The 24,998-nt window shown below is 40.6% G+C and overlaps 1 protein-coding gene across 1 annotated transcript in view; it reads left to right on the top strand.

The window, feature by feature from the left end:
* Positions 1-24,998, top strand: part of JAM2 (junctional adhesion molecule 2) — an 85,000-nt gene that overhangs the window by 41,388 nt on the left and 18,614 nt on the right. The window contains exons 2-6 of the mRNA XM_043448945.1: positions 8,414-8,479; positions 14,120-14,227; positions 16,749-16,901; positions 22,043-22,245; positions 24,543-24,642. Of these exons, the coding sequence (XP_043304880.1) occupies positions 8,414-8,479; positions 14,120-14,227; positions 16,749-16,901; positions 22,043-22,245; positions 24,543-24,642 (630 nt within the window). The remainder of the gene's footprint in view (positions 1-8,413; positions 8,480-14,119; positions 14,228-16,748; positions 16,902-22,042; positions 22,246-24,542; positions 24,643-24,998) is intronic.

Here is a 24,998-nt window from a genome sequence, read left to right as displayed (position 1 = left end):
TCTTTATTTCTCCTTACGTTTTGGTGTAGCTTCTCTCTCTTGGAAAATAGGATGCCAGTGTCTCATTAAGAGGAAGGGCCAGAACGGTTGGAGACTAGAAGGACATGTTCGTCTGTGTGTCTGTTTCCCTTTCCCTCCTCCCACTCCCTTCTCTCCCTCCCCTTCTGTGACCTGTTATGGTTGAATGACAGATGGTGATAGAGATGAGTATATTATCTAATATATCCTAATTTCTACCTCATTAGGCTACTTTCTGTCCATATAAATATTTATCTGTAATAAATATTGCATGGTATTATACTGTTGCTGCTAGCCCTGTGGATCTCACATTTGTTGCTCTAGGGACTTCGCTGGCAGTCCAGTGGTGAAGACTCTGCGCTTCCACTGCAGGGGGATGTGGGTTTGCTCCCTGGTCAGGGAACCAAGATTCCATGTGCCTCACGGCATGGTCACAAAATGAAAAAAAAAATTTTTTTTCACTCTAATAAGTGATTATCAAAGCCATATGACTGTTAATTTTTATTTTTGAAGATAATTTATACCCACAGTATTTATAACTTGCTTCTATGCGTGGTATTCCCTGTAATGTACTTTTAAAAGAAACAACAAACCTCTGTAATATGTCAGTTTTTCCCAATCATGTTTTCAATGAAAAGTAGTAATTAAAAATTTATTTATTTATTTATTTTTAATACCAAAAACATTTTGTATTGGGGTATAGCAGATTGACAATGTTGTGATTTTCGAGTGAATAGTAATGGATACATGTATATGTATGGGCTGAGTTCCTTCACTGAAAAGTGTTAATTAAAATAACATTTTTATAGTAAACTTTTAAATTGTGGTGTGAATACATATTTATTCTTAGTCAAACTAAATTATTCTAAATGGGTGATAGACAGTATAAGAACTTTCATTCTTACAGTAGGGGGTGGAGAAAAGAAACAAAAAGATTTTATTTGACTGAAAGGAATTACTTGACTCGGAGTTTTAGCAGTTATGGAAATAATCATCTCTTAACCTTACTTTATGAACTTCTGCCAGCAGCTCTGGAACACATCCACAACGATGAGAGATGTTTTGTAGCTAAGTTTAAAACAATTGTTGACCTCAACCAGTGGACCTACATGACAGTTTTTTGTTTATTTTTATACTTAACTTACTCAAGATAAGTGAAAGGAAAAAAAAATCAGTTCAAGAAAGCAGCCAGCAGAGCCTATTCCTAAAACCTGCCAGTGAAATGTTTATACAGAACATTTTGTTTCATCCATAGAGTTATTGTGTGTAAGTTAGGGGAATAAAACTGAATTCGAGAACTTAGAAAGACTGGAACACAGTAGAAATCTTATAATTATCTTTTCAAAATTTAGAACTTTCTGTGTAGGCTCAACATAAGTGACCATACTTTAAAAAATATTTTTGCTTAATGAAAGGCAAACCTTGAAGTAAGTAGAGTTAGAGGGAGCAAGGAGAAGATGCTTCAAATTACAGAAAGAAATATTCAGCTACCAAGAAATGCTGTTTTCATTAATATCATAGAACTAAATCCCTTTATAATTTTTTTGCCTTCATAGATTTTCCAGTGCAACCACTCATTTCTTTTTCTTTGTCTGGGACTTTTTTTTCTCCTATTCAAATATATAATAGAAAAGTTATGAGAGAATTAAAATTATTGAAGTTAACAGCTATTCTCTTTCATAGAACTTTAAAAGCAGTTTTTGAAAATAGAAGAAATAATTCTCAATGGAGGTTTTAGCAAGTAGAAAACTGGGACTGAGAAAGGGGTAAGATAATTGAGCCCAGTCCTAAATCTTCCAGTCTCAGATTAGACTAATGTTTGCCTCAAATGAAAGAAGATCCAAAACCCTAAAGAAAATAAACATTCTCAGTAGGCATTGTGGTGTTTGAAAAGCTCAAAGACATGACGTGAAGGGAACAAAGATTACCTTTTCCTATTTTGTCAACATTGTCCCTTCAACTGGTTTCTAGGGAATATGAATCTTCATTGTTTTGTCTAAGAGGTGTGTACTAAAGCAGTTCAAAAATCACAAGAAATGCCAGTCATAATTGGACCTTCTCTGAGGGCGCTAATTTACACATTACTACGTTCCAAATAGGAAAAGGATACATCAAGGCTGTATATTGTCACCCTGCTTATTTAACTTATATGCAGAGTACATCATCAGAAACGCTGGGCTGGAAGAAGCACAAGCTGGAATCAAGATTGCAGGGAGAAATATCAATAACCTCAGATATGCAGATGACACCACCCTTATGGCAGAAAGTGAAGAGGAACTAAAAAGCCTCTTGATGAAAGTGAAAGAGGAGAGTGAAAAAGTTGGCTTAAAGCTCAACATTCAGAAAACTAAGATCATGGCATCTGGTCCCATCACCTCATGGGAAATAGATGGGGAGACCGTGGAAACAGTGTCAGACTTTATTTTTTTGGGCTCCAAAATCACTGCAGATGGTGACTGCAACCATGAAATTAAAAGACACTTACTCCTTGGAAGGAAGGTTATGATCAACCTAGATAGCATATTAAAAAACAGAGACATTACTTTGCCAACAAAGGTCCATCTGGTCAAGGCTATGGTTTTCCAGTGGTCATGTATGGATTTGAGAGTTGGACTGTGAAGAAAGCTGAGCGATGAAAAATTGATGATTTTGAACTGTGGAGTTGGAGAAGACTCTTGAGAGTCCCTTGGACTGCAAGGGGATCCAGCCAGTCCATCCTAAAGGAGATCAGTCCTCAGTGTTTATTGGAAGGACTGATGCTGAACCTGAAACTCCAATCCTTTGGCCACCTCATGTGAAGAGTTGACTCATTGGAAAAGACCCTGATGCTGGGAGGGATTGGGGGCAGTAGGAGAAGGGGCCAACAGAGGATGAGATGGCTGGATGGCATCACCGACTCGATGGACATGAGCTTGAATAAACTCCGGGAGTTTGTGATGGACAGGGAGGCCTGGCGTGCTGAGATTCACGGGGTTGCAAAGAGTCGGATACGACTGAGCGACTGAACTGAACTGAAAGGGGGAAAGAAATTTTTTCAAAGTGTATTTCAAAAGTTTCACAGAATAATGGTTTAGAATCAGAATCAACTGGCAAAAACGTTAAGCCATCATGTCATTTAAATGTAGGTGTAATTCACAAGGACCCATGAGGCCCTGCCTTTCCTCAGCTCGTTTAAGAGGATGCTGACATGGCCAGCTGACTCTCTTCCCTTCCTTTGTGCTCTGAAATGTTCCAAACTCTCCCTTTGGACTCTACAAAATAAAACTGTGGAAGGAGAGAAGAAGCTGGAAAAGAAAGATGTGAGGGGTGGGGAGAGGTTCAGAGGACTACAGGACACAAACTGGTATGTGACAGAAGTATGTGGAAAAGGGAAAATAGAGTATTTTAAAAGAGCTCTTAGATCCTTTTATGTTTTCTGAAATGCACAAGAAAAGGAGTAATTTTGAAATTATTCTTTGGTGGTCCCAATACCTCCCTAAGACTGAGCCAGATGGGATAACTGGTTTATGTGAATAAATTTTCTCAAGTGTCAATAAAAAGCATCTGTGCAGGCCTGCATTCTTCACATAGATTTGCCAGTTTCCATAGTGAAAATGTTTACATTTCAGAGATATATAGAACCTGAATAGTTTAACAATGTTGAACAGTTAAGTAGAACTAGACATTTGAGGTTTGTAGAATTTTGAGATTTTTAATTTCACAATTAGATTTGTTGTTCAGGCTTCCAAGAGAGACAGGAAAAAAAAAAAAACAAAACACAATTGTCCAGTATAGCACATATTCTTAAGGAGTGATAAAAGCTAGCACAGTAGAAGATTCATTTACTTGTCAATCTACATATAGATGAATAATTCAAAGATGCCATGCCATGTGAAAAATTATTCTCTCCTTCCTAGAAGTGTAATAAATTATTTCATAGTTGAGAAATTCTGATCTGATAGGAACTTTCGAAACCCTTGAACTCATGGTTTCTTGCCCTCCTTAAGTCTATTCCTGGGTCATCAAACCAGCCTTAGCTATAGGTCTAGAGATGTGGTTCTCAACCCAGTATGACTTGCCTGTTCCATCCGCAGAGGACATTTGGCAATGTCTAGAAACATTTTTGGTTGTCAGGACTGGAGGTGGGAGAGCAGGGATACTCCTGAAATCTAGTGGGTAGAAGCCACTGACACTGCAGAGCACCTTACAATGCACAGGACCCTTTCCACAACCAAGAATGATCCAGTCTCAAACGTCAGTACTGGCAGCATTGAGCAGCCCTTGTCTAGAGTCCCTCTGAGATTACCTTGATCTCCTCCTCCTCTAGTCATAGCCCCTTAGCTTCCACCTTCATGTTATTCTTCTGAGCCAATCCTTGCCTTGATCTTAACCACCAATTTTTAACCTATCCCATCTTCATTAGACCGGTGGAATTGCCCAACAGGCGTCTTTATTAATCTGCAACCCTTCCTCATAGTTCAGCTTGGTGTGTGAGGGGGTGTGCTTTGGGGCCCAGTATGAAATAGTAATAAGTAATGTGGACTTTGGGTGTCATTGAGGTAGCTTCAAATCCCAACTCTGCCACTTACTACTTATATAACTGTGCCCAAGTCTCTTACCCACGCTGTGGCTCAGTTTCCCCACCTGAAAAACATGTGTAAAAATGGCACCCTACGATAAAGAATTGTTGTGAGAGTTAAGTAAGTTAATACTCATAAAGCTTTGAGAACGGCGCGTAATGTCCAAGTGCCTCACGCTGCTATGTGTGTGCTCAGTCATGTCCGACTCTTTGCGACCCCTGGATTGCAGCCCATCAGGCTCCTCTGTCCATGGAATTCTCCAGGCAAGAATACTGGAGCTGGTTGCTATATCCTACTCCCCATTTCCTACGACCTAGGGATCGAACCTGAGTCTCCCGTGTCTCCTGCATTGGCAGGCAGATACTTTACCACTTCGCCACCTGGGAAGCCCAAGTGCTTCATAAATGTTAGTTACTGTTCTTTCTCGGGAGCTCACTAAGGTCTGTGCCCTCCAACTCACTTCCTCTTCTGTACCCCCAGTCCAGGGAGAAGATATATTTTATCCATGATGGTTTCTCTGGAATGTTTGCCTAAGCTGTGAGTCGTTTCCATTTTCCTCACGGTCAGCGTTTCTAAATGTGGAAAGGCAGGAGGCACCCTGGTTTTCTCTCTCTGGTTTTGGCCACCCACATCCCCTCCCTGAGGCAAATAACGCTTGACAACATGAAGGTGGGGGAGGACAAAGAAGGGATAGGACAAGTATATCAAAACATGGTCCTGAATGACACGCGGTTCTCAGTCTGCAGGTGGAAACGGGTGAGTAAATGGATGAGAGGGTGGCTGCCTCATGGGCAGTGCTCGATTTTCTGGTACAAGCAACCATGTGGAATGTGATACCTTTCACTGCTTTGAGAGTTCATAGGAAGAAAGCAAAGTTTTTGAGGGCAGGCAAAGTTCTTTTTTGCCATGAGTTTCTGGTACCTGTAGGAAATGGAGATGTGGATACCCAAGAGAAAGAGGACTTTTTGAATTTAATCACAGTAGAGAGATTATAGCCAGAGGTACAGATTTGGCAAATAAATGGTAGTTGAGTCAATAAGAGTAAAAAAAATAAATTTAAAAAACAAGAGTATGAAAGATTGTGTAGAAAGGAGTTAGTTGAGTCAGGAAAGCAGTTTCTGGATGAATGGATGGATAGATAAATTGATGCATGGATAAATGCATGGATGGATGGGCAGAACAAGGAGGAGGAGGACCCCACTGGGAGATAGCAGGAAGACTAGGAGTGAATCATGTCACAGAATTCAAGGGAGTCAAAAGAATCAGATGGCCTGGAGAGATCAAGTAAGGTAAAAACCTAAAGTGTCCATTGAATATGGCAACAGAGTCATCGTTTTTTGCTTGGCGAAAATAGGGTAAGTAAATTATATGAAGACAGAAAACATGGTAGAATGAGCAGAGAACTAGCATTTCTAGTATATTATAGAAATAAGTCTTCAAGAAATAACCTCCCTTAGATTTGATGATAAATTTAATTTCATCCTACATCATTTCATGTATAATTTTTGGATAGACAGCAGTTGGACTGCTTTGCCTAAATTGTTTACGCATGATGACCAGCAAGAATGCTTTGCATTAAAATAATTAACATCAATCCATAGAATATTTTTGGCACCTTCACAAAAGAATAACTTGTTTTCTGGAACCCTTCATTAGTATTGTTTTGCTCTAACTTCATTTACTTGATTCTTCTCATTAGTAAACAATAAGAAATTATCTCATTAATTTGTTCAATAAATATTTATTATGCTTTGCTTTATTCCAGGCATTGTTCTAGGTGTTTGGACTATATCAGAGAATACAAAAGGCAGATAATCTTGTCCTTGTAGCATTTAAATTTCAGAATTTCGTACTAACAGGAAGTGATTGAAATTATTTATAAACGTGGTCTTGGAACTGGGCCATAGAATGACACCCGTGACGTGACATAATACAAAATGATCATATCAGAGATTGAATTAGAAAGTTTTAACTCCTGGTTCAGCTACTTTGTTACTTAAGCCTGGATCATGCCTACCACGCCAAATCATTTTGAATATTGAATTTTATCAAGTAAGAGAAGTATATGAAAACACTTTTTAAGAAAACTTCTCAGTAAGTTTACAGGAATGATGATGACGTCATCACCATTATCATCACCGTCACATCACTATCAGATCCCACTAGACTTCTTTTTTTTTTTTTTAATTAATTTATTTATTTATTTTTTCAGTGGGTTTTGTCATACATTGACACGAACCAGCAATAGATTTACACGTATTCCCCATCCCGATCCCCCCTCCCACCCCCCTCTCCACCCGATTCCTCTGGGTCTTCCCAGTGCACCAGGCCCGAGCACTTGTCTCATGCATCCCACCTGGGCTGGTGACCTGTTTCACCATAGATAATATACATGCTGTTCTTTTGCAACATCCCACCCTCATCTTCTCCCACAGAGTTCAAAAGTCTGTTCTGTACTTCTGTGTCTCTTTTTCTGTTTTGCATATAGGGTTGTCGTTACCATCTTTCTAAATTCCATATATATGTGTTAGTATGCTGTAATGTTCTTTATCTTTCTGGCTTACTTCACTCTGTATAATGGGCTCCAGTTTCATCCATCTCATTAGAACTGGTTCAAATGAATTCTTTTTAACGGCTGAGTAATATTCCATGGTGTATATGTACCACAGCTTCCTTATCCATTCATCTGCTGATGGGCATCTAGGTTGCTTCCATGTCCTGGCTATTATAAACAGTGCTGCGATGAACATTGGGGTGCACGTGTCTCTTTCAGATCTGGTTTCCTCGGTGTGTATGCCCAGAAGTGGGATTGCTGGGTCATATGGCAGTTCTATTTCCAGTTTTTTAAGAAATCTCCACACTGTTCTCTGTAGTGGCTGTACTAGTTTGCATTCCCACCAACAGTGTAAGAGGGTTCCCTTTTCTCCACACCCTCTCCAGCATTTATTGCTTGTAGACTTTTGGATAGCAGCCATCCTGACTGGTGTGTAATGGTACCTCATTGTGGTTTTGATTTGCATTTCTCTGATAATGTCCACTAGACTTCTTAATCCATCAGTCGTTTCAACTTATGGACCAGTCCTGGAAAAGTCATTGCAGTGTTTAGGAGGAAATCGAATACGTTCTGTTTGCATTTTTCATCATAACGTTATATACAAAGTTTACAAGCATTTTATACTATGTATACATTTCATAGTCAAAAGTATGTTAAAGGACTTTATATTATTTAGGTATAGTTGGGGATAAGCTCATAAAACAATTTATAGCCTTACATAGGGCAGTAGAAATAGTTAGTTTTTATTCACAGGGAATGATGATACCTTTGACAGTGCTAGATCACATATTAGGTTGAATTAAAGACACAAACACTATTTTAAGAATTGAACTTGTAAGAGTGTGTTGTCTGTGGGGACAGCAGGGGTCAGGGGAGGAACACAAAAAGATTCATGAGTTTTGCTTTGGGAAATGCTTACAGGGCTAAACCGAATTGTAGAAAATGGAAGAAACATATATAGTTTGCCTTGGCTTTTCCTGTTTTTTTTTTTTTTATTTATTTTTAATTGGAGCATAATTGCTTTACAATGTTGTGTTGGTTCTGCTGTACCACAGCGTGACCCCTCTCAGGCCTCCCTCCCACCCCTCGAGGTCATCACAGAGCACTGAGCTAAGCCCCCTCTGCTAGGTTTTTCAGGTTTTGGTACTTTGAAACGGAAATATTATGAGTTGTGTGAAACCGTCACCAACCTGTAGGCCAGTTTTCTTTACTACTGCATCCCATTCAGACATTTGATGGACTTTGCACTATTTTAATTATCCTATCTGTTTTCATCTTTCAGATCATAAGGCCTATGGATTCTCTGCCTCAAAAGATCATCAAGTAGTCACGGCAATAGAGTATCAAGGTAGAGTGCCTTGCTCCTTTTCACGTGCTGTATTGTTTGAAGACCTCATGGGGATGAATGCGTGTCTTGTTTGTCAGAAACTCACCTCACACCAGCTCCTCTGCTGAAATGCTGCTCCCTGCTGTTTCTACCTTGAGAACTCTTTCTCCACCTCCTCAGTGGAAATTTTGGACATTCCATGAAAGGCTTGGTGTACAAAGAAGGTCTCTTATTACATAAAGTATTTGCAGCAAAAAAAAATCTAATTTGTAAAACAGGGAGATGGAAATCTTGGAAAGCTGCAAGGTTAGCTAGATTTAGTCAATGGAAATTAACACTGCAAACTCCACACTGTGTATTTAAGATAACATTAATATAGCCTATTAGGGGTATCATTTTTTAAATTTATTTTAGCTTCTTAAAATATTTATAAGGGAGGAGTTGGTATTTAACAGATATAAAGTTTCAGTTTTACAAGATAAAAGAGTTCTGGAGATTGCTTACACATCAATGTGAATATATTGAACACTTCAGAACTATACAGTGAAAACCATTAAGAAGGTAAATTTTAAGTTACGTGTATTTTATAACAATTTTTTAAAAACTTTAAGGATCTAATGTGTGCATGCTCAGTCACTTCAGTCATGTCTGACTCTTTCTGACCCCATGGATTAGCTCGCCAGGCTCCTTTGTGGGATTCCCCAGGCTAGAATACTGGGGTGGTTTGTTATTTCCTTCTCCAGGGCATCTTCCTGACCCAGAGATTGAACCCACCACATCTCTTGCATTGGCAGGTGGATTCTTTGCCTCTGAGTCACCAGGGAAGCCCCTAAGGATCCAATAACAAAAAAAATTATTGCTGTTCTGTCGCTCAGTCATGTTTGACTGCTTGCGACCCCATGGACTGCAGCATGCCAAGCTTTCTTGTCCAAAAAGAATTATAGGAGTTTTTATACATTTACTTCAGTTTGACTATACTACTTTTCTGAAGGATCTTTTTACCTAGAACACATTAATAATGCTGGGCAACCTGAAAAATTACTGTTTCTTAAGTGTGATACTTCTTTACCCGATAAACATTTAAGAAACTGGTTTCAAATGTCTGTTTCCTCTTTTGATGCATGTCTTAAAAGACATATATATAATGCTCATATATGAACAGCCTTATGCAGAGAGTGTTCAACTGTGTGAGCAGTAAGTCAGAATTTAATAGCATGCTTTTCTCCACAGAAGTTATTTATGGCAATTTGTCACAATTATTTTGGTAGTACCAATTCTATTCTTGCATTATGTAAGATTTTGATCATTTCTAACTTGAGCACAGAAGTGAAAGTCAAACAATAGTCAACAATACAGAAACTAGAAAAATGAATATTCACAATGATTCTGTGTGATTCCTAAAAACGATTGTTTTGCTGCATGTTGAAAAGAATGCCTTTTCCAAACAAAGAATTATCTTTTCTCAATCCAAACCAACACAGGTATTTTTGGCAATGTAATAATCATCTTAATAGAAAAACTTGGTGCATTTTTCTGTTTTAATATGCCTTGTTTTGGGCAAGTATGCTTTATATCTACATTATTTTCTTTGCTGTCTCAAACACAGGTAATGCTTCAGTTCAAATCTGAGTAATTTGGTAGCAAATATATGATGGTGTTAAGTATGGATTTCCTTCATGCCAGGGAAAGCTTACAACTGTAAGTAAGAGAGGTCCCTCATGAGTAAAAGTAATAATGACCATTTATGGAGCATGGACCAAATGCACAGTACCATGTACACCCAAATGTGTAAATACATTGTCTCCTTTAATCTTTATGACAACTTTGCAAGACGAATAATATTGCTCTTCCCATTTTACAGATGTGAACACAACTATCTCTTTTTATAAAAATTTAAATAATTTGCCCAGTAGCAACACATCTAGTTTATGGCAAAGGTCTGACTCCAAAGTCTGTGCCTTAAACTACTATGTTATGGCATTTTGCGCTTCCCATGTGGCGCTACTTGTAAAGATTCACCTGCCAATGCAGAAGACATAAGAGATGTGGGTTTGATCTCTGGATGGGGAAGATGCCCTAGAGTAGGAGATGGCAAGCCAGTCCAGGATTCTTGCCTGGGAAATCCTATGGACAGAGTTGCCTGGCAGGCTACAGTCCATGGAGTTGCAAAGAGCTGGACGTGACTGAGCAACTGAGCATATCACATGGCATAATAACCCTGAGGGCTATATACAGAAAGAAAATCATGCTGGCCATGAATGTTGAATTTTGGCTGAAAAGAGAGAAGAAAGCTCATAGTAGATAGCTTCTAAGTCCAGCTCAGTTCAGTTCAGTCGATCAGTCGTGTCTGGCTCTTTGTGACCCCATGGACTGCAGCACGCCAGGCTTCCCTGTCCATCACCAACTCCTCGAACTTGCTCAGACTCATGTCCATCGAGTTGGTGATGCCATCCTGCCATCTCATCCTCTGTCATCCCCTTCTCCTCCTGCCCCCAATCCCTCCCAGCATCAGGGTCTTTTCCAGTGAGTCAGCTCTTTGCATCAGGTGGTCCAAGTATTAGAGCTTCAACTTCAACATCAGTCCTTCCAATGAATATTCAGGACTGATCTCTTTTAGGATGGACTGGTTGGATCTCCTTGCAGTCCAAGGGACTCTCAAGAGTCTTCTCCAACACCACAGTTCAAAAGCATCAATTCTTCAGCGCTCAGCTTTCTTTATGGTCCAGTCTCACATCCATACATGACTACTGGAAAAATCATAGCTTCCAAGTCCACTGAGTTCTTTATCCTCAGATGCCGGCCCATGCTTCTAGCAGATGTCCTGCTTCTCACAGCTTTAAAGGTCAAAGTGCTTCCCTGCTTGTAACACTCCTGAAGAACCACAAGGCGAAATTCAGATTCTAGGGAGTTGAAAAATCCAAATTCCCTCTTTTAAGTCTTTGGTCAAATATCAGCTTCTAAATGAGGCAAACTCTTACTACTGTATTTATTTAAAAATTGCATTCCTTTCCCCCAGAATTCCAAAACTTCCCGGACTCTGATCTACCCTATTTACGTAGCACAAATTACCTGTTCATGTACTGTATAATTCACTTTGTGATGTTTCTTGTGTGTCTGACCCCCTGCAAATTGTAAGATCTTGATTTCACTGCTATAGCTCAAGAACAAGGCCGGACACACAGTCAGTACTCAATATTGTTGTTGTTTAGTTGCTAAGTCCTGCCTGTCTGACTCTTCTGTGACCCCGTGGACTGTAGCCCGCCTTTTGTCCGTGGAATTTCCCAGCAAGAACATGGAGTGGGTTGCCATTTCCTTCTCCAAAGGATCTTCCCAACCCAGGGATCAAATCTGCATCTCCTGCATTGGCAGGCGGATTCTTTACCACTGAGCCATGTGGGAAGCAAGTACTGAGTATACTTTGGATAAATTCCATTTCTCCATATTTTACATGGTCAATGAGATTGAGGCTGAAATAGAGTCACTGCCCTTAAGAAAACTGTTGGTTACACTATTTAACATAATTTCTACAGAGGTTTTTCATAGAGTAATGAGTATAGAAATCAGGAAAAATTCACCAAAAGGGGTGTGTGTGTGTGTGTCCAGTTAGATATGTGAAACAATGTGATTATTTGAGTATAAATGTATTCCTAAGATCTAGGAGTGTGTACTAAAAATGAATGTGGGTGTGTGTTTAATTGTTGGAAACTCAACAAAATACGGGAAGGAAACCTATCTGAAACTCAAGACTCCGGAAGGCCACCGCCCATTCTCCTTAATCAACAGAACAGAACTGTGTTTCCTCAGACAGGTCCCTCGGTACACATTTGTCTGTGTAGCATAATTGTAAACATGTCTCTAAAATGATGTCTGTTTGTAATACAAGACCTGCTTTTAAAACTTTTAGACATCCTTAAAAACATCTTTCAGATTGTTTTCTCCTCTTTCTTTTCTCTGTCCTACTTTTTTGCCATAACCTATTATTCTATTTTTATATTTCTAGCAATGTGTGTGGAACAAGAAAAAACATAGAAACTACATTTAACAGAAAAATCATACTTCTGTCACATAGAAATCATTGCTGGGTTAATATTTTCATACATTTTCCTGCAGGTTTTTTGTTCATGTCTGTATGTATATTTTTAATAGAATATGTAATGTAAATATAAGTATTGCTTTCTAGTCTACCATATCATTTAACATCTCAAAATAATTTTTAATGGTATCAGAGATATAGAAAGGATTTTTTAGCGTAGTTTCTCTTCTAGTTAAATATACTGTTTTTTAGGTCAAACTATAATGCACTGTGAAGGAAAAAAGTTTCAGAAATAAGAAATTGAGGAGAATCCTGCTTAATACTTTGTAATAACATATATGGGAAAAGAATCTGAAAAAGAATAGATACATATCTATGTGTAATTGAATTGCTTTGTGTGTGCCTGAAACTAACACAATATAGTAAGCTATATCCCAATGTAAAATAAAAATTAAAAAAAAAAGAAATATGAAGTTGACACTCTGGAGAGCCTGGTTGAAACATCCTTTAAAAATACATAGGACTAGAGGTTTCCATTTGGCAACTTGAAGCAGTTGGTAGGCGGGCACTGGTTTTTTCCTCCCCCTGTCATCTTGTCCGGACAATTAAAAGAGAGGGCGCCTTGGGTGGTTTCTGGAATTCCTTTATGACGTACGTGCAGTGAATTTCCTGTGGTAATGTGACCCTGGTGAGCTACATTGAGGCGGTTAAACCTGAGGCCTGGATTAAATCTTTTAATTTTTTTTCTGGATTGAGGTGAAGGGTAGGAGTCAGTGATTTATTTGGAGGCCATGTTGGGTTGGTATTAATGTACGCACAGAGAAGACTATCAGAGAAGGGTTCTGGGTGAGAAGGTAGCGTGCTGAGGGGCCATCTGGACTTCCATAACGTGACCTGGGCTGGGCTAGGTGTGTTTTTTCCAGGCAGTAGGTGTGAAGCATCCACCACTGACCTCCATCCTGGCACTCATCACTGAAACTCCACTATCTTATTTGCCTCTTCTCCCAGGCTGTAAACTTGTTGAAGACTGAAATGGGGGAGAAAATGTTAATTAATCATAGCAACTTTTTGTAAAGGACTTACTCTGTCCAGGCATGTGTGCCTTGCATCTATTATTGTATGAGTGAAAACCTGTTGCTCAGTTGTCTGACTCTTTGAGACCCGGTGAACTGTAGCCCGTGAGACGCCTCTAGCCATGGAATTGTCCAGGCAAGAATACTGGAGTGGGTAGCCTTTCCCTCCTCTGGGGGATCTTCCGAAACTCAGGGATCAAACCCGGGCCTCCTGCATTGCAGGAAGATTCTTTACTGTGTGAACCACCCTGGAACCCCATTTGTATATGAAGACTCAACAACTCTATGAGGTACTGTCTTATTTTACAGATGGGAACTGAGTCTCAAGAAAAAGTAGGAAAAGCAGCCTAGTGACACAAAATTATTTTGCTAAAGAATTACAGAGCTTTCACTTTGTCTTTAAATTAAGCCAACATGGTACCTGATGAGGAAATTTATGAATAAATGAATGAATGAATGGATAAAAGAATAAGGCTGTTTAAAGTCTACTAATTAAGTAAAATATAATCTCAGAAGGACAGTTAGAAAACAAATATTTTTTGTTGTTGTTTCTAGAGGCTATTTTAGCCTGTAAATACCCAAAGAAGACCGTTTCCTCCAGATTGGAATGGAAGAAGTTGGGGCGCGGTGTTTCCTTTGTCTACTACCAACAGGCTCTTCAAGGTAAGAAGTGGGGGACTCAATGAGGTGAGAGAAAGAGAGCGCCATGTACCCCAGATCCTTTCATTCATCAATGAGAACAGGACATGGCTAGTGACTGAGAATGTGTTTCTGTAAGTGGGATGTGAAACCAGCAGAGTGAAAGTGAAGTCGCTCAGTCGTGTCCGACTCTTTGGGACCCCATGGACTGTAGCCTACCAGGCTCCTCTGTCCATGGGATTTTCCAGGCAAGAGGACTGGAGTGGGTTGCTATTTCCTTCTCCAAGTGTAATGTGAAACCAGCAGAGACCAAGACCCAACACACAACAGCAAAAACAGGACAAAGAATAGAAGTGGGTGGACTCCATGGAGGCCCTGGACTGCTCATTTTTCAGCTCTCTCTCCTAGAGGATGTAAGATACAGTTGTTTTTGCTGGTCCAGTAGATTAAATTATTGACAGAAAGGAAGGAAAGATGGTGTGGGGTTAAGATGGAGGGTCGCTGCTCAGTTTTAATAACTTTACCCTATTTCCGGGTGATCCAGAAATCTAGGTCATCACTGAGAAGCTTAGGGGGTTGGCACGTAGGGGAAGGTAAATATGACCACCTTTATCCAGGGTTTTCTTTATAAAATTTTTCGTTATACATTTCTTTATACTCCCTGATCTTGTTGAATATATGGTGAGCTTTTAATTTAAAGTGTTGATAGTGATAGATACAATGCAATGATGCTGGGATTTAGTTCAGAATAATCCAGTGGTTAGAACTGAGTTGCCGGGGTCCAGCCCCAGCAGGATCCAGGGGAACCCTCAGGATGAATGACGTTGGCGAGAAAAAGACACATGAGACCAGCCTTGATAGGGCCAAGTCTGTGAGGGAGAGAGAGAGAGAGAGAGAGAGACCAGACTGGGATGTGCAGCAGAGTCTGGCAGTGTTTTATTTTTCACCGTAGCCTTTATACCCTAAGTTGGTACATTTCTAAGGGGCAGATAAGCATACAGACTTAGTTTAACATTACATCAGCTTGTCCTTCACGAAACCAGGTGTGCTCTGTATATTTTTTGTTTATGAGAGTCTTTTCCCATAGATTTTTTGTACATTATCTTCTGGCCTTGAGGTTAGCAGAAAACAGAAAAGTGGCAGTCTCATGGTACAGCAAGTCGCAACATAATAGAAATACAATCCTGTTAACATAAAAGTCAGTCTTTTTGCAGAAATTCTCAGCTAAATTTATCTAAAAAGTTTAACACACAAAGACTGCAGCTCTGGTGAGGGAGCCCCTGTTTAGCACTCCTGGTTAAAATGAACAGTTATCTTATTGTTTTACACTAGGCCTAAGCTCTTATTTTTCTAGATCTCCAACTATATTAACAATAGTTTCCATTGCACAACCTCAGCACATTAACATCAATCAAACGTTGATCCAATAACCACTTTTAAAACAATATTTTTTGTGTTCTCTAATAGGGCTTCCTCACCCCGCAAAGGGCTCTGTGCCTATTAGGGCCTTTTTTAAGGTTAATCTCTATGTATAAAATCTTTTGGCCTTCAGGCCTGTTGACAATTTATGCCTTGCACCTGGTGCAACTTTAAGCAACTTCAGTAGCTGACCCTGTCTTTTCTGTGGTTAATCTATTTTCTTTCTATTAAGTGTCATCTCCATGGGAACTAGATAGGATTACATTTTTACAGAACAGAAATGCAAAAGATATAGCACAAAACAGGCTCTTAGTCTAAAAGTTAACTACCTACAAGAAGTTGCCAGCTAATCTCTATCTAAAGTATTTTCTATTAGGCACATTTGTGGCTATAATATTTGTGGAGCTTTTCTCACCCCGTGAAGGGGCCTATGCTTAATAGTTTCTTTTGTTAGCGTACTGTGCTTAGGATGTTTAGAACAATCATGAGCATTTTTTGCAATGAGAGCACACATTTATCAAACAAGCCAGAATGCCAGCAAAAGGGTTTGAATTGAAGCATTTTCTTCATCCCTGGCCCCTTCATAGGGTACCAGCGTCTAGGAGATTTATTAATTAGGGTTTTAAGTTGCTCTTTATCCAATGAAAGAGGAGCAGGAGAGCTCTCAGCAGGCAACGCAAGAATCCGCAGCAGGGTGAACAAGAACAACAACAGAAAAGCGGGGAGGATACAGGGTGGGGTAGAGGCCGAGGCCAACCTGGAGGGTCCCTTATCCTAGACGGCCTTGCCTGTCAGGTTTTTTCCTCATGACCTCGTCATGGATGGGGTCCCGGACGGCCTTGCCTGCCCGGTATTTTCTTCATGACCTTGTCACGGGCGAGACCTCCTAAAATGGCTCCCAGCACTGAGTGTTCTTTTGTGAACAGTCTGAGATTCTGAAAAAAAAATATATATATATATATAGAAATTTGAAATAGCAGCACTCATAAACAATTTTTACGTTTTTTCATTGAGTTTGTTAATAGGAAAATAAATGCAGTGGTTACTGAACAAAGTGATTAGAAGAAGGTAGTATATAGAAAGTTATCACCTCATTTTTTACACCATTGTCTTCTTTTTCTAAAAGGTGATTTTAAAGATCGAGCTGAGATGATAGATTTCAGCATACGGATCAAAAATGTTACAAGAAATGATGCCGGGAAATATCGCTGTGAAGTTAGTGCCCCATCGGAACAAGGTCAAAACCTGGAGGAGGATACGGTCACTCTGGAAGTATTAGGTGATGTGCTTGTGTGTGTGTCTACCTGCTGGACTCAATGACCTACCCAAGGGTGACTCAGTGACCTGGGGTTACTGTTCCTACCCTCATCCCCTCACCCAGCTCCAGAGCAGTGAGGCAACTCGGGGCCCCGGAGAGTAGAGTTATAAAGGTGGACCTCCAGCACCACCTTCCCTATAGCAGCCTCTCCACCTCACTGGCTGCTGACCTTGTACTGTTACTAATTCATTATGTCAAAGTCTCTTTCCAGTGAAGATTGAGGTAAATCTTAATGATCCTACACTGTGTGCATGCGTAATCAGTCATGTCTGACTCCTTGCGACCCCATGAACTGTAGCCCACCAGGCTCCTCTGTCCATGGGATTTTCAGGCAAGAAGACTGGAGCAGGTTGCCATTTCCTTCTCCAGGGGATCCTACACTGTACATAGAAGCATTTTCCTCAAGAGTTTATTTTTCATTCACTTTCAGCATATGTAGTGATTCTCTTATTATATAAAATAGTCTCAAATGAGATGATAGAAAAGCAATAAAACAAAAAAGTATTGGAATTAGCAGATGCAAACTATCATATATCGAATGAACAATTAACAAGGTCCTAATCTATAGCTCAGGGAGCTATATTCAGTCTTCTATGATAAACCATATTGGAAAAGAATATGAAAAACAGTGATTATCTATATATATATATGTATCTGAATCACTTTGCTGCAAGCAGAAATTAACACAACATTGTAAATCAACTATACTTCAATAAAATAAACTTTTTAGAAACTATAGGCTGGGGAAGTACAGAAGTTACTCTGGTAAGAAAAGAAATTAGCATTTATTGTGCAGCTAGTATGCATTAGGCTCTTTCAAGTGTGTGATTTTCCTTAATATGCACTGACAACCTGATTTTTATGGATGAATATATAGACGTTAAGTGATTTTCCAGGGCTGCACAGCTAGTGTCTGGACCAGTATTTGGACCCTGATCAGATTAAATGCAAAGCCAGTGCAATTAGTTACTCTGAGATACGCTGATAGACAGTAACTGCCCATGATGATCACTGGTGGAGAAACTGATCCATTCTTTTCCATAGATGTTACTGTAAACTGTCGAGCAAAGAGAATAAAGTAAATCCTCTTCCTTTTTCTATTATATGTAGGCTGTTACTAATGATGTACTGTTAACAGAAGAAATTTAATTCAGAAAATCTTGCAGGAGATTCACCTGGTGGATTAGTCTTCTGTTGCTACATAATAAATGATTACAAACTTAGCAGTTCAAAATAGCACCCATTTGGGACTCCCCTGGTGTTCAAGTCACTAAGACTCCAAGCTTCCAATGCAGGGGTCCCTAGTCAGGGAACTAGATCCCACATGCCACAATTAAGAGTTTACATGCCGTAATGAAGATTAAAGATCCCACATGCTACAACTAAGACTCAGCTCAGCCAAATAAGTAAATAAAAACATTAAAAAAAAAACACACATATTTATTAGCTCATGGTTCTATAGGTCAGAAGCCTAGCACCATGCGGGTGTCTATCACGAGGCTGAGATGAAGGAGTCAGCTGGGCTCAATTCTTGGCTGGAGGTTCTGGAGAAAATTCTGCTGCCAACCTCATTCATGCTCATTGGCAGATTTCACTTCCTTATGATTGGGCTTCCCTGGTCGCTCAGTGGTAAAGATTTCACGTCCTTGGCAGATTTCACTTCCTTATGATTGGGCTTCCCTGGTAGCTCAGTTGGTAAAGAACCCGCCCGCAATGCAGGAGACCCAGGTTCAATCCCTGGGTGGGGAAGATCCCCTGGAGAAGGAAATGGCAACCCGCTCCAGTATTCTTGTCTGGAAAATCCCATGGACTGAGGAGTCTGGCGGGCTACAGTCCATGGGGTTGCAAAGAGTCGGACACGACTGAGAGACTAAACCACCAGGTTGGTGAACACGTGGTTGTAGGTCTGAAGTCTCCAGTCCGTGCTGGCCGTCAGCTGGGGCCACACCCAATTCTACAGCCACCACATTGCTTGCCACATGGCCCTGTCCATCTACAGCCCAACAAAAGCACGTTGACTCCTTCTTGTGTTTTGAATGTCTGAATTTCCTTTCTGTGACTAACCAAGAAAACTTCTGTTTTAAAGAGATCATGTGGGACTTCCCTGGTGGTCCAGTGGTTAAGACGCTGCACTTCCACCACAGGGAGCAAGGGTTCAGTCCCTGATTGGGGAACTAAGATCCCACATGCTGCAACAGCACAACTGAAAAAGAAAGAAATTGAAAATAACTAACGAGAACCTACTGCGTAGCTCAGGGAACTCTACTCAAAGCTCTGTCGTGACCTAAATGGGAAGGAGATCCAAAAAAGAGGGTATATATGTACATACATAGCTGATTTAAGAACCGACTCATTGGAAAAGAGCCTGATGCTTGGCAAATTGAGGGCAGGAGAAGGTGGCTACAGAGGATGAGACGGTTGGATGGCATCACTCACTCAATGGACATGAGTTTGAGCAACTCCGTGAGGTAGTGAAGGACAGTGAAGGACAGGGAAGCCTGGGGTGCTGCAGTCCACGGGGTTGAAAAGAGTCGGACATGACTGAGCAACTGAACTGAACTGATGGCTGATTCACTTTGCTATACGGTAGAAACTAACACGATATTGTAAAGCAGCTATGCCCCAATAAAAACTAATTTAAAAAATTAAGAGGTCATGTGATTAGGGCAGAACCATCTGTGCAATCTCTCTTCCCTTAAAGACATATTTGCAAGCTTAATTACAACTCTAAGACCCCTACAGAGTAGGACCTACATTTATGTTTGATTGAATAACTGAGAGAAAGTGTATACACACCAGGCCCTGGGAACTTGGGGGACCATGTTAGAATTCTGCCTACACAGACAGTTCTGGATTTTCCTAGATTTAAGGAAAGTCTGGTTTACTTTACAAATTTGACTTGACTTTAAATCAGACTTTCCTTAAATCCAGGAATAGAATAGAACCCTAGAATAACACTAACACAGGTATTTTCTTTCTTGGCCTGAAAAGGATTTTTGTTTGAGTACTGGCCCTGAAAATGTTGTCAGCTTTCACTTTGAATATAGTTGATAAGAATACATTAAAACCATTGGTGAGGGGGAAAGTAGAGTTTGTTATCTAAAAAAGAATTGTAGTAGCTAATGTTGTGCTTCCTGTTGTAACAGGTAAGCCTTGAACTCTCAGTGAGTGGCTTATGTAATAGAAGTTTCTTCCTCATGTAAGTCAAGTCTAAATGGTTGGGGACAGAGATAGTAATAGTGGTAATAGATAATAGATATATAATAGATAATATAGATAGATAATAGATAAATAATAGATAATAATAGTCTTTGTGACTCCATGGACTATATCCTGCCAAGCTACTATGTCCATGGAATTCTTCAAGCAAGAATACTGGAGTGGGTTGCCATTCCCTTCTCCAGGGGATCTTCCCAAAGTCAGGGATGGAACCCAGGTTTCCCACACTGCAGGGCGATTCCAAATCAGTGGAGATCCAAGCTAATGCGAGACTAACATCCTCACTGCATAGCTTTCTGAGGTCACCATGGGTATTGACACCTAGCTGGTAGTGGGAGGGGTAGGAGTATTACCAAACCCAGGTCCCATTGCTCACCCCTCAAAAGCCATTCAAGAGGTCAGGTTGGTGGGAAGGAAGTGAAGTGAAGTGAAAGTTGCTCAGTCGTGTCTGACTCCTTGCAACTCCATGGATTTTACAGTCCATGGAATTCTCCAGGCCAGAATAGTGGAATGGGTAGCCTTTCCCTTCTCCAGGGGATCTTCCCAACCCAGGGATCGAACTCAGGTCTCCTGCATTGCAGGTGGATTCTTTACCAGCTGAGTCACGAGGGAAGCCCTGGTGGAAAGGAAAGTGTGCTTTATTTTGGATACTGGCAATGCTGGGGATGGAGGCAGGGGACGGCCCTGTCCACAGCCCAACTGCCCTCGCCCCCTGACAATCAAGGGGTAAGAGCTTTTATAGACAGAGGAGGGTGTTACATGCAGAAACAGCACATTCAGCTCTGACAGTCATCTTGAGATTGGTCATTGGTGGTCTGATCAGCAACATCTTTTTCAGGTACAATCTCCAGTTCCAGGATAGTTTGTTTCCATTTCTTTGAGGCCAGTTCTGAGAATTGTGGCAGCTACAGCCTGGGCATCATGAGTTAGCTTCTCCACCTGGGGTTTCCGTATCTATAAGACAGGATATGGCTCAGAATATTATCTATAGCCCCTCAGAAGAAACTGAAGGTCCTCGACTATGCTTAATGACTAACCTATTATTATTTGGTCTCTTTTGACTGTTTTCCTCTGTTTCTGCATTTTCTCACTTCTCTGATTAAACTTACTCTTTGACTAAATTTTTTCCACAGACAAAAGGCAGGCAGAGTGTATGATTCAGGTAACTCAAACTGGGGCTCTGTGACAACCTAGAGGGAGGGGACATATGTATACTTACGGCTATTTCATGTTGATGTATGCATGCGTGCTAAGTCACTTCAGTCATGTCCAACTGTTTGTGACCCCATGGACTGTAGCCCACCAGGCTCCTCTGTCCAGGGGATTCTCCAGGCAAGAATACTGGAGTGGATTGCCTTGTCCTCCTCCAGGGGATCTTCCCGACTCAGGGATGGAACCAGTGTCTCTAACTTCTCCTGCATTGGCAGACGAGTTCTTCACCACTAGCGCTACCCGGGAAGCCCCAGTGTTGATGTGTGGCAAAAATCAAACCAATATTGTAGAGCAATTATCCTTCAATTAAAAAAAAAAAGTGCCGGCAGAGGACACGGGGAGGGGGGATGGGGGCGGGAGCAAGGACCATAGGGTCCTGCTCTGTTTTAGAAGGAAGGAAGGAAGGAATGGAGAATCATACAGGAAGTTTTTCTAGGTCAAGACTGGGAATAGCATGTATTCCATTGGCTAGAACTCATGCATGTGACCCCATCTGGCTGCAAGGGGTCTGGCAAGTGTGGCCTGGCTGTGTGCTAGCGAAGAAAGGAAGTGGGTCTCTTGAATAATAGCCAGTCTCTATCACAGATGGCCAGTAAGTCCATCTTTACCGGGTTGTTAGTATACTTGTTCAGCTTGTAAATAACCAATGCTGTTTGATTTCCAACCTTCAGTGGCTCCGGCAGTCCCATCATGTGAAGTACCCAGTTCTGCTCTGCGTGGAACTGTGGTGGAGCTGCGATGTCAGGACAAAGAAGGCAACCCAGCTCCTGAATACACGTGGTTTAAGAACGGCGTCCCTCTGTTAGAGAATCCAAAACTGGGCTCCCAGATCACCAACAGCTCATACACAATGAATCCAAAATCTGGAACTCTGGTAAGGTCATTTTAAGCATTGGCCTAGTAACTGTCTTGCATTTGGGGAAAACATTATTAGAACTAAACTAATGTGATTAGAGGGCTGATACCGTTGCTTATTAAGTAGAGAGAGGAAAGGGGAGCAGGAAGGATGGAGCCACTCACTCAGAGAAGTGAGGGAAAACACTGCCATAGGGGATGAGAGGAGAGAACTGGGGAGCTGGGCACACAAGGCTTGGCACCCAGGGCCTGAGGCACGCTGAGATGCGGTCATGATGATGGATCAGGCCTGGAAAGGTATTAAGTGCTGTCTCGTATTTATAATATCAGGGAAATGCATGAAAACTCTCTTGGGAAAGGGAATTCTCCTACACCATTGGTGGAAATGTAAATTGGTTCCTTCACTATGGAAAACAGTATGGAGATTCCTTAAAAAACTAAAAATAGAGCTACCATATGACCCTGCAATGTCATGGGGCATATAGTTTTCTGGAGAAAACTAATTTGAAAAGACACATGCCCCTCAATGTTTATAAAGCGCTCTTTACAGTAATCAAAATGTAGAAGCAACCAAAATGTCTATCAACAGATGAATAGATAAAGTAGACGTGATGTGTGTATATATACGTGTGTGTGTGTGTGAAATAATGCCATTTGCAACAACATGGATGGACATAGAGATTATTGTATTAAGTGAAATAAATCAAAGACAAATATCGTATGACATCATTTATTCCATCATATGTGGAATCTAAAACATGATACAAATGAACTTATTTACAAAACAGAAACATACTCACAGAGATAGAAAGGGAACTTATGGTTACCAAAGGGGACAGGGAAGGATAAATTAGGAGTTTGGGGTCAGCAGATACAAAGCTACTATACATAAAATAGATAAACAACAAGGTCCTACTGTATAGCACAGGGAACTGTGTTCAACATCTTGTGATCAACTATGAGGGAAAAGATTCTAAAAAAGGATAGAGATTTATATGTATGTATAATTGAACACCAGAGACTAGCCCAACATTGTAAATCACCTGTACTATAATAAAAACTTTTTAAAAACATCACACTTGGGGATGTCCTGACCTCGGTGCCAGCCATGTGAGAACTGTGCCCATTGCCAACCTATGATAGGATGTCTGTCATTAAACTCTGCCACGACTCGTTCATCAAAACCTCTGTGACTTGACGATCTAATACTTTAGCGTTAGTCCAGATTGATGGATCAAAAAGCTTTTCTAAGGAATATTGATGGAAACCTATTTTTTAAAAAAGCTCTTTCAAGTTAATGACATTTACAAATAAAGATATTTTACTGTCTTGTCTCTGACTTTTTAGGGTCGAGGTGGGAGTAAAAGAAGATCATTAAATCTGAAGCCTTTTGTTTTTTTTTTCATTCAAAGTAGTGTGTCAGTTTAAAAATGCTGCATTTTTAGCCATGCAGGATCACTGCCACAATCATTGTGGGAAAGTTTTGAAGGCATGGTAATAAAAATTTTAATGAATTTTAAGAGGAGAGTATAATGTTTCTTTTCCTCCCTTGAGTCTGCAGTGCACAGTAACATTTAAAAACTAGATCTTCTGGTGACTAGTAAAGCATCTCGGTAAAGAGACTGAAGGATCAGCGTATCAGTGGGTGTGCTTGCTCAATAAGGAAGGACACCCTGGCCCTTTCAGAGTCAGCAGCCTCAGTCAGCAGGCCCGAGTGATTTTACACTAAGAAACTCGGCCGCAAACCTGCTGTCACACTTGGCTATATTTACTTTGCAAATTTATTTTTTCTCAGAGCAGGTGATGAAAAGCCCCAAGGCGAGTCTGAAATGATATAGATTCGCCTTCCTCAACCCCAACCCTTGAAGTATCCGTGATGTCAAAGGGGTGCAGCAGGGCAGAGCCACGATGGGCTATTTTCCTGAGAAATGAGCCAAAGACTCCAGCGTATGGATGACAGCGGCTTCCTTTGAATCGCCAGTTATCATGCGCTGGGAGATCACTTCTGGCTTCAGTCTAACTTGTTGTTTGCACATAAACCTTGGCTTTGAGTTCATGGTGAACATCACTAAAGGAGTCTGGTTCTTGGGACTGATGATTCCGCAAAGTGAGTGCACAGGAGAAAGCTTTCTGTCCCACCCTGTTGAAGGATGCAGAAAGAGGAGGGATGCTGCAGGGAGTTGAGAAGAGGGAGGAAAAGGCCTCAAAGAGGCCAGAACCCTGGCCGTTTCTGGGCACGTATATTACATGAGGTTCTTTTAGGAGTGTACTGATGGAGTTATTGCTTAAAGATATATTTTTTTCTTCCACGAATAGCAATTTAATACTGTTTCAAAACTGGACAGTGGAGAATATTCCTGCGAAGCCCGTAATTCTGTTGGACATCGCAGGTGTCCTGGGAAACGAATGCAAGTAGGTAAGCACGAAATATTGGGAGGAACAAAGCTTTTGCAGTTAGAATGTGCAGTCATTTAAAGGTGGAGAGACCAAGAGATAGGTTAAGGGCTAAGCCATGTGAAGGATAAACCAGAGGGAATGTTTAAAGTCAGCTTGACATAATGTCACAAAAAAAGCAAAGATGCTGTTTTAATCCACCTCCAAACAAGCCAAGGATATTTATCATTATATTTTACAGATTTTTGAATAATTATTGAAATAATATGCTCAGCTGAGCAATCCTGTTTCAAACAAAAGCTCAGAGTCTTGTTAAGTGCTTGGGGTCAAGGATTGAGAATAGGGATTTGAATTCCAGCTTTGCCACTTATGAACTGC

Source organism: Cervus canadensis, chromosome 27 (assembly GCF_019320065.1).
Source record: "Cervus canadensis isolate Bull #8, Minnesota chromosome 27, ASM1932006v1, whole genome shotgun sequence".
NCBI lineage: Eukaryota > Metazoa > Chordata > Mammalia > Artiodactyla > Cervidae > Cervus > Cervus canadensis.
The sequence above is the reverse complement of the archived record's forward strand: the minus strand, read 5'-3'. Positions and strand labels throughout refer to the sequence as shown.